Consider the following 18172-nt stretch of genomic DNA (forward strand, 5'->3'; position numbering starts at 1 on the left):
TTTACAGAAGGATGTACCTTAGTGTATGTTTTTCGCTGATAATATCCTTCTTGTGGATAAGACTAGACAAAGAATTAAGGGAAAAATTGATTTATGGTGGCCTACATTGGTCTAAGGCCTTCGTTTGAGTAGATCTATAACTGAATGCATTGAATAAAATTTAATAATTGTAGCTCTAGTGTCAGAGTTGTAACTATGGGTCATCAAATCATTAAAAGTTATGAATGTTTTAGATATCTCGGGTCTATTATTCAAAGTGATGGTGATATAAATAAGGATGTTATTAGTAGAATTCAAGTTGGTTGGTTAAAGTAGAGGAAGGCCTCAAGCATATTGTGTAATAGATAAGTCACACTTAGACTTAAAGAGAATTTTATAAGATGGTGGTCAGACCTGTAATGCTATATGGCTCAGAATGTTGGCCTTTAAAAGTGAAGCATTAAATAAAGTAAAGTGTTGCTGTGATGAGAATGCTTAGGTGGATAAGTGGCTTGAGACTTAGAGACATAATGCGAAATGAATACATAAGCGATAAGGTTGGTGTATCTCCAATGACAAACAATATTAGAGGAGTCGTCTTTAGTTAGTTTGGTCACATTAAACGCGACCATCTGATGATCTGGTTAAGAGAATGAATGTTTTAGATTCAACCGATGTCAAGAAAAACAGAGGTTGACCTAGAAAGACTTTGGCATATTGTGTAAAAGATGACCTCAAATCTATTAAAATTAAATGAAAATATGACACTCAATAGGACACAATGGAGGAAAAGGATTCATGTAGCTAACCCCATGTAGAGGAATAACAACTTGTTGTAGTTGTGGTAAAAGGTTTTAAGTAGTTTAAAAAGAAAATTTAAATTCTTTTTAAAAAGTTAAAAGGTTTTAAATTTTAAAATTTTAAAATATTTTAGAATTTTAAAAGTTCATAAAATGAAAAGTTTTTAATTTAAAAGTAAAGTATTTTTGATGGTCAAGTATTTTAAAATCTTTGAAAGCCCTATAGTGTTGAAAATTTTAGTTGACTTCACTTGAACTTAATTTCTATGAAAATAATTTTCAAATTTTTTATCACATTCAGGTTTATGAAAACTTAAGTTTACACCTTTTAAAGTTTTTTTTTTTGGGATTTACATGCAACTTAAGCCTAGAACATTTAAATTTGTAAATCAATATATCTTAACTATATGAGCCAAATGACATACTTTAAGCACATAAATAAGCTTACTTGTACATTACAGGACATTACAGAAGACTTAAACTTGAGAGGTTTTTCATTTTGTATTCACATAATTAACATATGAAAATTTATCTAGCATAAAGAAGATTTTAAATAGAGAGAACTTCATATGAAGGATATCACATATAGAGAAAACTATACATGAAAATGTCTACAAATGCATCGAGATTACGCATGAAGGAAATTTCACAAGAAGTAAACTACAATGCAGAAGTGTATGCATGGGATAAACTATAAATGAAAGCAAACTACACATGAAGAGTACACACATGGGAATTACCATGAAAAAAAAAAAAACTACACATGATAATTACATAGATAGATATATTAGTGAACTACACATGAAATGAAATTACAAACGGTGAGTTCTTAGACATTAAAATATCCATGCATGTGAATTACAAATGAAAACAAGCCACACATGAAAATTCTACACATAAGATTGCATATACAAGTGAACTACACATTGGAAATCCTACACATGAAGATTACATAGACAATTGAATTACACATGGAATGAAATTACACATATGGAAGACTATACATACGGAGAATCGGCAAATGAAAATATCTACACATAGAAATTACATATGAAAACAAACTACACATGGAAATTCTACACCTGAAGATTGCATATACAAGTGAACTACACATGGAATAAAATTACACATGTTGAAAACTATAAATATAGAGGATCTACACATGGTAAAGGCTTACAAATGAAAATATCTACACATAGGAATTACATATGAAAACGAACTGCACATAGAAATCCTACACATGAAGATTACACATACATGGAACTCCTACACATGATCACATATAAAAGTGAACTACACATGTAATGAAATTACACATGCAAGTAAACAAATTGAGATGGGGTTTGGCCATGGGAAGAAAGAGAGTGGGTGTGAGTGGATTTTGTCCATGGAAATAAAGAGGAGGCGTGAGTGGGTTTCAGCCATGGGATTAAAGAGAGAGGAAGAGGGAGTGAGTTAGCGTTTGGGAGTGGTGATTAGGCTAAGATAAAAGGAAAAGGAAGAGAAAAGTGTAGTTGCGAGAAGAAGAGAAAAATGTAGTGGTAAGAAGAAGGAGGAGAAGTGTGTATGTATAATGGAGAAGCTGAAGAACACCGGAGAAAAAGACCGAACAAAGGAGCACTAGAGCGGGAGACCAAATGAAGGAGAGGGGAGAAGAATTGGCTGAATTCTTTGTGTTTTCATGTGCTTCTCAAATTTGGAGTCTACTCTTTTTAATGATGGAACAAAGGAGGGAATGATTGGGTTGGTTACAGTTTCAAAATCAAGTGGGAGGAAAAGAAGGTCGTCAGAGTAACTATGCCATCTTGGTGGTGTAATTACACAGCTCTCTCAAATATAGTGGCGTTGTTACGTCATATGCTAGCGTGGTTATGTCGGCCATGGCGCATATGCAATGCTCTAGGCGGCGCCAAGATTTCAAAAGGAATGATGTGGCGTACCTACGCCGCATCTAGCATAGCTACACTGGCAATGGCGTAATTACGCTAAAGTGTGGTGTGGTTATGTCAAATAACACCTTCCAGTTGCTATCAGCCAAAAGCGTTTTAACAGCCTTGTAGTCCTTCATTTTGAACTTAAACAAAACCTTCTCTAGGTAATATCTTTGGTTGAGAATCAATATAACTTTCTCTGTTTCTTCTAGTATGAATTCCCAAAATTTACTTATTGAATCTAATTCCTTCATTTTAAATTCTTCAATCATTCCTACAAGAGATTAGTTTTTTATTCTTATTTACTTGCTATTAAGATGCCATTCCACACATATGAGAACACTGCTCTCATATGTGTTGAAGCAGATTGTAGCAGAATATATGAGAACACTGCTCTCAAGCTCTCTTAATATAAACACAGCTATCATCTTTACAGCTTATAGAATCAATTTTTTTCTATAAAATCGTTGAAGCAGATTGTAGCAATGTCTTGAAGATTGCTTGAGAGCATGGATGAGTTTTTTAAGGAGACAAACTCTTAATTTTAACCGTTAACCACAAATCCCTTGGGCTATTTCATATGCACACTTTCTACGAAATCACCATCTAGCAATGTTGTCCTTACATCCAATAGATTAAGTTCCCGTTTGGGGGAGATTAAAATTGCGTTCGGCGTTCCGAAAACGCCGTGGTCGTGTTTGGAAAACACGTTCGTCACTGCGGTGCCAATAATCGCGTAAAGCATTTGCCTATTGCCCGATGGATCATTCGCCGCTGATAGCACCCTGCGTTTCAGCGTTTCAGCGTTTCGGAGTAACTTATTACCCCGCTGCCCCTTCGATCTTGTCTCGCACCCCCTTTCAATCCCACCTTGCCTTGCCCTAAATCTGCGTCTCCCCTCTGTCGTCTCGCTCTCTCTCCGTTCCTGGCCCCCTGCCTCGTCTATGGTGTTCGATCCCATTGAAATACTTCAGATATCATTTAAGGTATAAGATCTTTGCCTGGGATCATATTTATGAATTTTTTTAGGGCTTCGAAGTTGCTTCTTATCTCCTGATCTATGTTTCTCCTTAATGGTTTTCAACCTAAAAAATTTTTTGTGCCTTGAAATTTTTCTGTGCCTTCGAAGTTGCCTCTTATCTCCTGATTTATGTTGGTTGCTGAAATTTTTTTTAGCTGAAATTTGGTATACCGTATGCAACCTTGAGCTGTTCTGAAATTTGGTATACGGTATACCGTAATGCCAATTGTTCATTTTCGTTTTTAAAATACCACTATTGATGGAAAAATGAGAAATATATTTTGCATACAGAACTTTCATTGTAAAGGGTTTGTGTTCCATGATTCCTGTTTCGGTTTGAGCTGTTCAGAAATTTAGAAAATATTTTGAACGTTGGTGGCATGATTCCTGTTTCGGTTTTTGTTTAGAATGGCAATGGATATGACATTGGGGAGGGTTTGTGTTCCATATATTTTGCATACACTACTGAAATTGTAAAGGGTTTGTGTTTCATATATTTTGCAAAAACTAATGTAATTGGGAGGGTTTTTTTGTTCCATATATAACATGTCAATATGAGAAGAGATGTTAGGGCACAAATAGAGGAGCCTATATTTTTCAGTTTCCGGTTTTCAATTTTTTTTTTTTTGAAATACTGGCCGAAGTTCATATGTAGAAATATCCAATTGTTCATGTTTAGGGAAGAGATGTTGGAGCTCACAGAGAAGAGGCATATCTGGAAGGGATGTGCTACAGTGCATATATGGATGGTTAGCTATTGTACCTAGAAGCATAGATGCTTCTATTTGTTTCGGTTTAGGGTGTTTCTGCACTATGTAATGTTGTATCATCAACAAGTTGAATAATAAAAACATTCGTGCCTTTCCTTCCGTGAACGTAGGTCTTTGACCAAACAACGTAAATCTTTTGTGTACTTATTTTTTTATTTTGTTTTTTCAATTTCAACACTGTGGAGATTCTTTGAGTATTAAATTTTTGTTCCTTATAGTTTCAACATGTCTAAAGAAGGGGGTCCTTCCGCTATGTGGAATAAAGAAGTTACCAACATTTTTTGCGATTTATGTATTAAAGAAATAGAATTGGGAAATAGACCAACAACGTATTGTTTATAAAAAAGTTAGAGGATCCAACTCGTAGGCAGATATTCATGGTGATGGAACCAGCGGATAGATTGGAATGTTTACGTGTTATTCTATATGATTAAGCTTTTAAATGCTGTCATTTGTATTATTTATCTGGATCATTAAGCTATGAACTTATTATTTCCTGGATATTTGAATGCCTACATTTGGAGTTCTATATTGTCTTCTTTATCTATTTTTTTGTAGTTGGATTAATTAAGCTTGTATCCTATTTTTATTTTTTCTAGTGTTAACGAGGGTGTGAGAATTGTATGTCATGGTATAGAACTGATCTGTGATGATTTTATGTTTCTGCACCAATAAGCTGTTCTGAATAAGCTGCCCCAAACAGTTCTAACAGACGGGCAAAAATGTCATTTTTACATCTATAACTACCAATAAACTGTTCTGGATAAGCTGCCCCAAACAACAAGACAGATTATTCTGATAATCTACAGATTATCCTGATAATCTACAGATTATCAGATTATCAGAATAATCTGCTTATCAGCAGATTATAAATAATCAACAGCTGCCCCAAACAGACCCTAAGTTCAAGGTCCTAATTTTCTATAATAGATAATATAATCCTTATGTAAGTATATTTTACCATTGGTGACAACACATCATTATAATCTATCATCCATTTGTGTAAAGCCTTTAGCAATCTAACTTTCTTTTTTAATCCTTATTGACTAAAGCTAATTCCTTTTATAGATCCATTTAGCCATATTGACCCTTTAATTTTCTTGCCTATTAAAAAGAACGCAGGTTTGATTTTTGTGTAAAGAATCGTCTCCTCATTCATTGCTTGTATCCAATGAATCGAGTCTTTGAATTTGACATCTTCTGTACTATATAACGGCTCCTAATCTTGTTCTTAATTCAACACAGCAAAAAGCATATCTAACAACATCAACAAATCAGAGCATTGAAGGTGATGTAGGGTCTGTTTGGGGCAGGTTATTTGGTGCGGTGAGGTTTTGAAAACGCACCTGACTTGTTTGGGTAAACTGCATATTGGTAACTTATGCGTTTTCAAAATGCTGAAAACAGTGTTTTCACACAGCACATGTCTAGGTGCGGTGGTAGTCTAGGTGCGGTGGTAGCTAGCTTTCTGGCTGCAGTCTAGCTTTTCCAAAAAAATAAAAATTTGTAGTGGCTATCGCACTTAGCTTATCAACAGATTATTTTTAATCAGCTTATCAGCAGATTATTCAATAAGCTGCAGCTGCTCCAAACAGACCCGTAATTTCTCTTCATACTCTCATCTTTTATAGGTAGTAATCTCGTAGATTTCAATTTTCAGTAAAATATTCAAAATTAGGCGATTGATAGTCCTGTTCTTGTGGAAAACTTTCTGTTCAACTACATTTCACACTCTCTACCTCTAACTGAAATTTATTACACTTACTATAATGTATATCAACCAGAACTTGTTTTGATGAAAGCATTGGAAATTCCTTTTCATTACAGGTTACATCTCCACTTGTAATACAACTCTAATTTCCCGATTCAGCGCTCCAAAGCTTGTTCAATTTACTCCTCCAAGATAACCCAAGAAAATACATCTCAAATATCTAGTTTCTATTTTATCCGGCTTGATGTGAGCATAGGCTACAAAACCAAAAGTCTTTAAATTGTGTTGTTTGGAGCATGTCTTGTCCATAGTTACATAGGAGTTTTAAAGTTTAGTGCTGCTGAATGAGTTAGAATGCTTTCTTCAAAATTTCAGCCCAAAAATCTCTCGATAATTCTACACTTATTGTACTACTCACTCCAAGCAAAATCCTATTCATTCTATCAGCCAACACATTTTACTGCAGTATGTGAACAACTATAATGTGCCTTGCAGTACATTCATTGTACAAAATTTATCAAATACGTTTGAACAACACTCAAACCCATTGTTTTGTCCATAGTTTCTATATTCTCCAGCCTACTTGGTTTATATGACATTTTTCCAATCCTCAATGAACAAAATATCTGGCACCTCCCTTGGAGGTAACTCTCGCAAGCCTTCACAAATCACAATGTATATAATCTTAAAAACCTTTTTTATTGTGGATAGTTGTAGTGAATTTCTCCCTATAACGTTTGCCCGAGTACGTAACTTTCACAGAACTCCAATTTGCGTGTTTGTTGAGTTACTCCAGCCCTTGATAACGAATATGAACTGATTTTTAATGTCACAATTTGTTGTTATTGTTTTCATCTGAAATTGCATGCGCAGTAGTTCTAGTCACCGTAATACCAATGAGTGCAAAATAACCATTTTCCATGGATCCTTTCATGACTAATACAACTCCCTTGTTTTCTATTTTCACAATACAACCACCTGCATCTAAAATGACAACGTAGGACTACATTTCAGAATGTACCTGACATCTTTCAGTGTTTGAAGACATAAATGAGCCCATTCCTATGATCTTGCAAGCCATATTGCCTCATACAAGAGCCATGCCTCTTTCATATTTCTTAAGATCAGAAAATCATTATTTACTTGGGCCCTCATATGGAAAGAACATTCGAAATCAATGATCGATTCATTTTCCGATGATTTGGTTGACACAACAAGCACATAGAAAGATTCAGAACGATTTATATAGCGACGACAGCAACATTTCCACTCTCTTCATTCTTTATCTTGCCATTTTCTTCTATCTTGAAAATTTCATCAGAAAAAATCCCAACTTTGGCAATGAAACATTATCTAGACACTTTTTCTTTTAATCTTGATTTTCCATGTAAGTTCTTGTTGTTTCTTTGCTCTGATCCTTCTCGGGCAGTTAGGCCTTCTCCATTATTTTCTTCTTTTTCTTCTGATTTTCTATAGATTTCTTTGGACATTAGAATAGATTTAACTTCAGAAATTGTCAAAATTTACTTCCCATATAACACTTTTGTCTACTGCATGTTAACATGTCTTTGGTAAGGAGCTGAGAATAATTATTCCTTGATCTTCCTCCTCTATTCTCACATCTAGATCCTTAAGATCAAGAATTATCTTGTCAAAGTCATCCATATGCTTTCTCAAATTTTGACATCCTCCATTTGAAGAGTGTACATCTACTTCTTTAAGAACAATCAATTTGCCAAATATTTCTTTATCAAAGAGTCAATTTTTTGCCACCTTCCAAGGCTAATTCTTCTTCGGTTAACTCCATCAGAATTTCATCTCACAAGTACAGGAGAATGACACTATGAGCTTTTTCTATGCACCATTGCTTTCAATCTTTTTCTTTAAATTGCATCAAACAACCATTGATGAAAAACAAAATCCTTCACCCTAACTCTCCATATATTGAAATCATTCATTTTAGTGAACTTTTTTATTTCAAATTTTGCCATTGCCATGGCAATTTTTTCTCCAAACACGGATACTGATTATTATTTTCTTTAAACTTAAAAAATAGACAGAAAAAAAAAATGAAAAAAAAAGAATTCTATGTCAACAACAGAAACTGATCAATTTTATTTGTATATTTTTTATGTCTAATAACATAACATGAAACTCCCTTATATATGCTACACAAACCATCCAACTAAGGTCTTGCTTGGTTCAGCTTTTGTTTTCTTTAAATTTGTTTAAAAGTTGTCTTATATAAAACAACATTTTAAAGTCAAGTACAAATCACGGTAAAAAATAACTAGAAAAAGATATTTTGTAAAAAGCATTTTTAGGAAATTATACTAATCAAATAAAGCCAGAAATAGAAAAACTGTTTCTATAAAAAAGAAAGCAGTTTTCAAGCTCTTGCAAACGAAGCCTAAGCTGCAACGTGTACTTTTTGTAGTTGCAGTAAGCTTTGACTATTAATAGAAATACACGGTAACTAGAAATAAAGTAAAGAACAAGCTAATCGTTAAAATTGGATCATTTAGCTAAAAAAAACAACAAATCATGCATAAACTTTCAAAGCGGTGATCAAAGAATTGAAATAAAAGTGTCAATTTTAGATTATTTATAAGCGGATAGCTCAAACACTTTAAATAGCACAAAAGCCGTAATAAGAAATAGCAAATGGAAGCAAAATAGATAGCATATAGTCTTTAGGCAATATAGTATCAATTCAAAGAAAAGTCAACAAATTAAAATAAATCAAACAACTATTGTACCTAATTCAAATCAATAGAAATATGCAGATTATTGGAAGGTCAGTAACAATATGCAATAGTTAATCAATATAACTATATGCAATATTTAGTGAAAGTTTAAAACTAATATACTTCAGTAACCAAAGAGATGCAAATCATTGCAAGTTGCCAGTTTTAATTTTCAGAGTATTTATCTATTTTTAAACAATGTCGCAAAATAAGAATTCATTAAAATAGTAATGTTATTGGATTAATCATAGCCAGAAGTCGTTAGATATAAACAGATATAAAACTGCTAGATTTGAGCAACAGTTTAAATCATACTAAATGCATTCGGTCATTGATATAGTATATAAAAATCTAGTGTGTTGTTATTCGAACAATAATATTTAATGAATATGGATATAAATTTAAAGAACATGGACAGAAAAAGTCATTGATATATTTTTTTTCCTATTTTAATTTAACTACATAGAATAGATTAAATGGACATGAAATCCCAATTTAGTCCAATTTTAGTAACATTTTAGCCAATCGAATTTGATCAATTCATTCATTGAAATTAGCCAATTTAGTCCATTTGGATCAGATAAGATCAACTGAATCAATTGGTCAAATTAGACTTTATCAAAGATTGACTGAGCCTAAGTCTTCCATGTTTAATGAATTGGAAGTATCTGCGAATGTTGAATTTGCTCAATTGAGCTAAATTGATCTAAAGAAATGATATCACGAAGAAGCATATGGAGGGAGAACCGAAGATAGAAAAAAGAAATTTTCCCATTTTTATAAGTTTTGAAACTATAATAACATCTGACAGTTGCAACAGTAGGTTTTAATGACTTCCATAAAAAAGAAGAGGCGGTAGAATATAACCACCATAGAAAAGAACAAGCACTAACCCATCAATGTTTAAAAACGGAGTTTTCAATTAAAAAATTCCAAATCCTTTTCAACTTCTAAGGCTTATTAATATGGGTGTTAGAATTAACACGGAAACCACCTTTCTACCATAGTATAGCATAAAGACTTCACGGTAAAATTTTGAGTTTACGAGAGACACGGCATAGGATAAACTTTGAAGTTTTTTAGTGGCCTTGTCATAAAAAAAGATTCTATTAACCAAATAATTAACCCATTTAGTAGCCATTTTAGGAAGGCAAGTTGTGCTGAACAAACAAATAAAAAATAAACAGAAAGCTGCAAACAGCTAGTAAAAGAGGGAACTTTTTTACTTCAGTTTATTAAATAGAGGTTGATAGGTGCACATTTTAAAGTTCTCATTTGTAATTAGAATAAACAAGCATTTGAAAGATAACAAACCAGTTTAGTGCAAAAAAACAGTAGTCCAAGCTGCATATCAATCAGCGTATTTGGAAAAATACTGTCATACTTTTCCAAATTGACAAGAACATCAGGTCCTTTAATATTTAATGAGAAGAAAACAACAAAAAATAGAGGAGCCGCCTTAGCAAAAATAGAACAAAGGATCAACAAAATTCAGATGGTTGATTGATGCACCCGTCTGAGCAAGGGGTTTGACACAATGTAAAACAACCTCATCTCAAACTAAATTTGAAATGAAATGGCCGCAAAAACTCCCATTGAAAACAATAGAAATGGACATAACAAATACTGACAGAATCCAATCAACAAAGATAGGATGAAAACTAATGTAAATTAAATGAGAAATCAAAGCCCAGAGCTTTCATAAGAATCACCTTAGCACAGAATAGCTGATGGCCCAACCATTTTTTTGAAGATCTGAAGAATGTTAGCGGCTAATTAGATGTCTTTAGCAATGTCACACCCCTCAAAAAGTCACTTGAGTCAGGTTGACGAATTTAGCTAGTAAAGGTCAGATTTTGCTAGTAAGAAGCGTAGATATGACCTAATACAAAAATTGTATAATGAAATAAGTTTATATTCAGAAATCTGATTAGCATTGAGTTTCTTTGGAATCATAGCAATGGCAGTGTGGTTAAAAAAATTTGATAAACATGAAGTTTCAAAAGAAAAGTAGTAAAGGTTCAATAAATTGAGGTCAAACCAACATAGTCCCTTAAAATTTTAACATGGAGACCATCAAAACAAAGTGATTTATCATTGTCTAAGGCCGGAAAAAACATATCAAGATTAAAAAAAGGCATTGTACAAAGTTGCTTCTAAATATCATAAAAGAGTGTAAACAGAATCATTGTTAGAAAAAAATTTGGTTGAGTTTTTACCTAATAGTATAGTTGTACTTTTTTTTTACCTAGAAGTTTAATAGCAATGGCAGTGTGGTTAACAAAATTTGATAAACATGAAGTTCCACAAAAAAGTAGCACAGGTTCAATAAATTGAGGGCAAACCAACATAGTCCTTTAAAATTTTAACATTGAGACCATCAAAACAAAGTGATTTATCATTGTTCAAGGCCGGAAAAACATAACAAGATTAAAAAAAGCATTGTACAAAGTTGCTTCTAAATATCATAAAAGAGTGTAAACAGAATCATTGTTAGGAAAAAATTTGGTTGAGTTTTTAATTAATAGTTTAGTTGTACTTTTTCTTTACCTAAAAGTTTAATTTGGATTTATGCCGGGCGGGTCTACCATGGAGGTTATATATTTATTGAGAGATTTGATGAAGATGCACAGAGAGAATAAGGATGATCTACATATGATTTTTATTGATTTAGAAAAAGCTTACGATAAAGTTCCAAGAGAAGTCCTTTGGAGAGTTTTAAAGAGGAAAGGCGTTGATATGACTTCTATTCAAGTCATTAAAGATATGTATGCTAGAGCGGATACTTATGTTCAAATAGGAGGATAAATCAAGTATTTTCAAATTTAAGTTGGATTATATTAGGGATCAGTTTTAAACTCATATCTTTTTTGCTTTAGTTATAGATGGTCTTACTGGACATTTACAGAAGGATGTGCCTTGTTGTATGCTTTTAGTTGATGATATCCTTCTTGTGGATAAGACAAGAAAGAATTCAAGAAAAACTTGAATTATGGAGGCCTAAATTATAGTCTAAAGGCCTTTGTTTGAGTAGAACTAAAACTGAATACATGAAATGTAATTTTACTAATAGTAGCTCTAGTGTCAGAGTTGTAAGTATGGGTGATTAAATCATTAAAGGGTGAACGTTTTAGATATCTCAAGTCCATTGTTCAAAGTGATGGTGATATAGATGGGGATGTTATTAGTAGAATACAAGTTGGTTGGTTGAAGTGGAGGAAAACATCAAGCCTATTGTGTGATAGAAAAGTACCGCTTAAATTGAAAGGAAAATTTTATAAGATGGTGGTGAGACCTGCAATGCTCTATGGCGCAAAATGTTGGCCTTTAAAAGAGAAGCATAAAAAAAAGTTAAGTGGTGCTGGGATGAGAATCCTTAGACAAATGAGTGACTTGATACATGGAGACAAAATACGAAATGAATTTATCAGCGATAGGTTTGGTGGAGCTCCAGTGGCGGACAAGATCAGAGAGAGTCGTCTTAGATGGTTTGGTCATATTAAATGTCGATCATCTGATGATCCGATTATGAGAGTAGATGTTTTAGATTCAACTTATGTTAAGAAAGACGTATGTAGACCTCAAAAGACTTGGCCATATTGTATAAAAAATGATGTTGATTTATTAGAATTAAATGAAAACATGTCACTCAATAGGACGCAATGAAGAAAAAGGATTCATCTAGTCGACCCGACTTAATGGGATAAAGGCTTATTGTTGTTGTTGTTGTTGTTGTTGTTGTATTTAATTATAATGTCTAGCAGTTTAGCCATAATGAGAAATGATTAGTGAAATGTGAAATCAAGGAAACATATTAAGACATCTTTAAATTGGCCTCAATGTGAGTGAATTTGTTTATCCAGCAAGAAAGCATATTACGTAGGTTCAGTTCAGATTTTCCTTAGGATTCAATCAGGTTTAACTTGGAAAAAAAACATCAGATAATTAGGGAAAAAAACGGACAAACATTCCAAATTCAATGCTATAGCACTGCCCTTTGAAACAAGCTCATGTAACAATGTGCATGGAGTTAAAACACACCTACAGAAAGATTAGTGGGATACTAGGATTATACAGTACTCTGTGTTCGCTATAAATTTATACGCACATCACTACAGAACAAATACAAAAAAGTCCATGGCCCTACGCCACAATAATCGCTTAGAGCCGGCCCAATAGTTCTGAACAAGAATTAACAAAAACCAACAAAGTAGAATAAAACTAAATAAAAACAGAGATTAAATCACTTTTATCCTTCAGAAGTTCCTCAAATTTTCTAGTCAAAGCCAGAGAAATATACCACCAAAAGCTAATTTGGTATCAACAATCACAATCCATTAACCTCATGAATGATACATTGACAAAAAATAATTAAAATTAGATCTACGAATTACAACTGTACCGACAGGAAAACGAGGGAATCAAGCTCAGAGAAGGCCGCAGAGAACAGAGAAGCCGAGTATGATGAGCCACACAATGTGGATGAGTAAGAATGCCTGCCCCGAGACGAGGCCGTTCCCGCTGTTTCCAATCTCACAGTACCCGCTCTTCGCCACGCGCACGCCCGCGCACGCGGCCTCAGAGCATCCGCACCAGTAAGTCACGCCGTTCTCACCGCAAACGGGATCCGGTCGAAAGCAATTGATGGGACAATATCGGGATCCATCAGATATTCCGGGGCAAGGATCGTTGACTGTTGCCTCCGATTTTGCGTTCGAGAGGTGAATTGAGAGGGCGAATAACAGGATGATGGCTAGAAGAAAGGATCTCGCCGCCGACGACATTGCGAGCGAGCCAGAACAGGGCCGCCTAGCGCTTCGGAGCACAAGATCCGAAACCCTAGCCCGTCGAACCCAGATGGCTTGCCAATTGCCTGAGAAAAGTATACACTGGAAAGAGGGCGAGGAATCAGAGGAAAGGAAAATTTGGTGTAGGTTAGTTGAGAAAATCAGCTCTAATTTTGGGAGATTTGATCATATAAATTAGTAAAATTTTTTTAGAAGTCGTGTTCAGATCTAATGGTGAAATTTTTGTATTTTTCAAAACAATAACGAGAGTTGGGCTGTCAAGAAAGATCTTTGTTCGCATAAATGAGCCGAACAAGAACAGTTTTTTGTTTGCTCGTGTTCGACTCGTTTTAACTCGAAATAAAAAAATATATATATAATTATTTATATATATTATTCACATGATGATAAATTATATATATTTATATAAGTTTATATCATAAAAACTGGTGTGTTAATGTAGTTATATATCTTTTTTTTTTTACATACATTTGATTCAGGTCCGAATTCAATACTCTACATCTATTTTTTTCAAATAATTTTAATGAGACGAACACAAACACACAGTTTACGAGCCAATTTCAAGCACGAGCCGATTTCAGACACTAGCAATTTCGAACGAGCCATACCTGAGCTTGCTTAAACTTGGCTTGTTTACAACCCAATTCGAGAGGTATCTGTGTTTTGTTGTTTATCGAATGAAAATTGTTGCAGACATTGATATTCAGTATAATGAACTAAATTTTATTGTCTTCTCCCATGAAACCTAAATCATAAAAGATGGTACGGGGTGTGCTACCATAGTGTACTCAGCCATTTGGCTGTGCTATAACTAGCTTTTGATTCTCTTATGATTAGTAATAGCAATCATTCTCACAAAATGGGAGAGCCACGCAAACACGAAAATTAAGGAAAATGATCGCATACATTACTAAGCTTTCGTTGTGAAAACATGGAGTGGTGATGAATGGGTTTTAATATTTGATGTGCAAAATGAGTGCTAACACTTCATACACACAAACTCTCATCTCCATTAGCATTTAGTCATTTCTCCTTGGTGGGAATCAAACCCCATTGGTACAATTCTTCAAGGCCATTGTGCATCACTTGTCTTTGTGGTGGTAAAAATGATTTACAATAGAAATAGTTAAGAATTCTAAATGTAATATCTTATATTATACTATGTATGGGATCACATACAAGTGAAAGAAATTGCCAATTTAGACAAAAATAATAAAAAAAAAATTTTTGACATATAATCCTACATTTGTTTTTACTGAAAAATGAAATTTTGTAACATACCATTTTAATTGTTATAGATTTAACTATAATATATAATAATAATCTAAAACATATCATAATATGTTAAAACATGCAACAATGTTCCGGATCACTAATAATATATCATACTATGCTTGGTAACTATAGTATATTATATACTCTACTACTATATATTATGGGATCTCTCTCTCTCTCTCTCTCTCTCTCTCTCTCTCTCTCTCTCTCTCTCTCTCTCTCTCTCTCTCTCTCTCTCTCTCTCTCTCTCTCTCTCTCTCTCTCTCTCTCTCTCTCTCTCTCTCTCTCTCTCTCTCTCTCTCTCTCTCTCTCTCTATATATATATATATATAGAGAGTGCGTTAATAAAAATATTTTTATTGTCTCATGCATGCGTGTGCGCACGAGAGTGTGCGTGCGTTAATAAAAATATTTTTATTGACATATATTTAATTCTCTTACTATTTTTCTTGGAGCTTATAAAATAACTATAATAAGCTTCAAGTGGCCTGAAGTTGATCATCAATGTAAATGAAAATATAATTTCTCTTCCTCAATATCATCAATAGTCTTAATCTAATTATTTCAAGTTGATCATATAAATCCCCATTTCCTCTAATTTAGTTTTTTTTAGTGCTCCCCATTATTAACAAAATTAAAATTACAATTCATTTATTTTATTTTGGTGTGAACTTTATGATATTTACTAACTTAGAGTCCATCATCAAGCTGATAGAGACATACCTGCACCACAACATACGACTCCACTTTAGGACTATGCATCCTCACCGTAGGTGTTTTGGTTTTTTTGTAAAAACTTGGACTTGTCAGCTTGTTTATCATCGTATAATTCTATTTTTCAAATAAATATCTCTCCTTGTTCATGTGAAAGATACAAAGAAGAAAAGAATAAGAAAAATTAGGACATACGAAGTTGATAGATAAACAAATGTTGAAAACGAACGTCAAGAGCTCATGTGCAGTAAACCTTGTGTGATAGGTCGAGAGTGTACATCCAAACAAGATTAGATCGAAACACCTTGAACCGAATATCCACGAAAGAATACATACATAAGCTACTCAAATCAGAGAACTAAATATGTATATTTGTCATGGGTTCAAGAGCACTCTTGTTTGGTTAATTACATCTTAGGGAATGCCCAAGAATACTCTCAAATTAAATGTATCTTGCTTACATTTAAGTGACATTTAGTAAAGGGTGTCACAAAGGAAGTTATCCCATATGAACGTCTTACTGCCTTCAAAGCTCTCGCTAAGCCACATGAAAAAGAGTGAATCTCTCACATCCCAAGTGGGTAGCGGCTCATAAACATATGAGGCCCATGAAATAATCAGGTCGACTCATAGGTTCCACACTATGCTTCTAAGGTCTAACAGAGCTATAAGAATAGAGGGTGAATTACCGTATCTCAAATAGATGGTGGTCTATTCACAATCAGGGTCTACGAGACGACATCAATGACGCGTTAAACAGAGTGACAAGACTCAAAGTGGGTGGCAAAGGAGAGGAAGAGTAATCCTAATCCGGTAGAGATAGTCGAGTCAGTATACCACAGATTTGTCATCCCAAACTATCAGGACCCCAATTTTACGTGGTCGTGAAGATAGTCAACCCAACATAGTCAGAATTCCATTGTTAGCAATCCGTGAATTGTGTTTTCCAAGGGAACCTCGGTAGACTTATGGTCAAGAGAAGGAAAATCTAAATCCTATGATCCTATAGAGGTAGAGCTCAAAGAAATGAGACTTATACTCGTTAAATAATCGATGAAGATGCCACCATAAGGAAGAGAAAAGAGAGGTCCAACTACAAAGCTAAAGACACTCCCATAAAGGACATACTCCCCATCTAAGTTGGGAAGGCGTCTAACACCATATGTGTGCTAGAACTACCTAAATAGAAATTTAATGATTGGCCAGTCGAGTTGAAGAAACACAGAGAATTCACCTCGGGACTTGCAAATGATGTAGTGATCTGATCAATCATAATATGGATGGCCTATTAATATGACTTGGGTTATAGTCATGCAAAGCGACCCATTTCAAATCTGGCCCAAAGGCCAAGTAGGAAAGTAAAAGTAATTTTGAAAAGTTGAGATCTTTTAAACAATTTTAATTAACCTCAATCCTTTATTATTAAGCTTGTGTAGAAGAGGTTAGAATATTAAGTCCATAGGAAACCTAGATTATATCTATAAGATTCCCAGATAATCCACAAGCCAAAAAAGGAGTAACTGTTATAGCACAGTCTGTAGTAAAGTAAACAAGCTAAGCCTGAGAGAGTAGAGAGGTCGGGTGTCGACGGGTTGGCAACATGTCCCAGAAAAGCAAAAGAGGCGGCCAAACACCACATACATATACATACTTGGTCCTAGTGTTATACATCAAAGAGATATAGAATTAAGGTGCAAGACACTAGACTGCAACTCTTGTTTCTCGTCACGTGGTTTTGCCCATCAGACATCTTGAAACTCGTGTCATACCTTATTTCTAATAGAGACTCCATCCTAAGGGGCTCTGAAAAGTCACATAGTAAAAGTATTCTAAGAGGTGAGCTATCTACATGCAACGTAGTGAACCGTGCTTGGTGGGAGGAGATCTAAGCAACACCTGCAGAAACCTGTTGGACATGTCTCCCTGAAGTAAACCACCCATAACATACTAGTGTGTATGTCTTACAACCTAGTAAAAACACAAAAAACAACACACATAATGATGCATGGCTAGGGCAACCAAACCAGTAGAGAACTATAGCCATGAAATAATAAAAAAAAAACTACCTAGAACCATAGTCCTAGCCTAGCACATCATCTAACGTATAGTGTCCTAGTCATAACATCCAAGTGTGTGCAGGGTGTAGGTAAAAAAGCTAGCGAATATTTTGATGGGGTCACTATCCCCGACCCCATCCTAATGATAAAAAGATTCTAAGATGTGTGACTAGATGCAAAATTTTTTATGAACAAAAGTTCTAAAAGCTTGAAGTCATGAATGGTCTAAGCTAAGGATGCAAATAATTTCAAAACAGGTATTGAAGAATAATGTATACATAATAAAAATACAATTTTCTTATATTTTAAAATAATTCATAAGGAAGGAAAAGCATAAGTGACACCTAGTAGAACCCTTG

At 34.1% G+C, this 18172-nt stretch overlaps 1 protein-coding gene across 1 annotated transcript; it reads right to left on the bottom strand.

Annotated features, from left to right (window-relative positions):
• Positions 1–13197: 13197 nt before the first annotated feature.
• Positions 13198–16891, bottom strand: LOC110023013. Its single transcript, XM_020722210.1, is given in 2 exon segments — positions 13198–13929; positions 16805–16891. Coding segments are annotated over 2 exon segments (630 nt in total). The 3' UTR covers positions 13198–13386.
• Between the last annotated feature and the right edge of the window lie 1281 nt (positions 16892–18172).

Source organism: Phalaenopsis equestris, unplaced genomic scaffold (genome assembly GCF_001263595.1).
Source record: "Phalaenopsis equestris unplaced genomic scaffold, ASM126359v1 Scaffold000204, whole genome shotgun sequence".
Classification (NCBI taxonomy): Eukaryota; Viridiplantae; Streptophyta; class Magnoliopsida; order Asparagales; family Orchidaceae; genus Phalaenopsis; species Phalaenopsis equestris.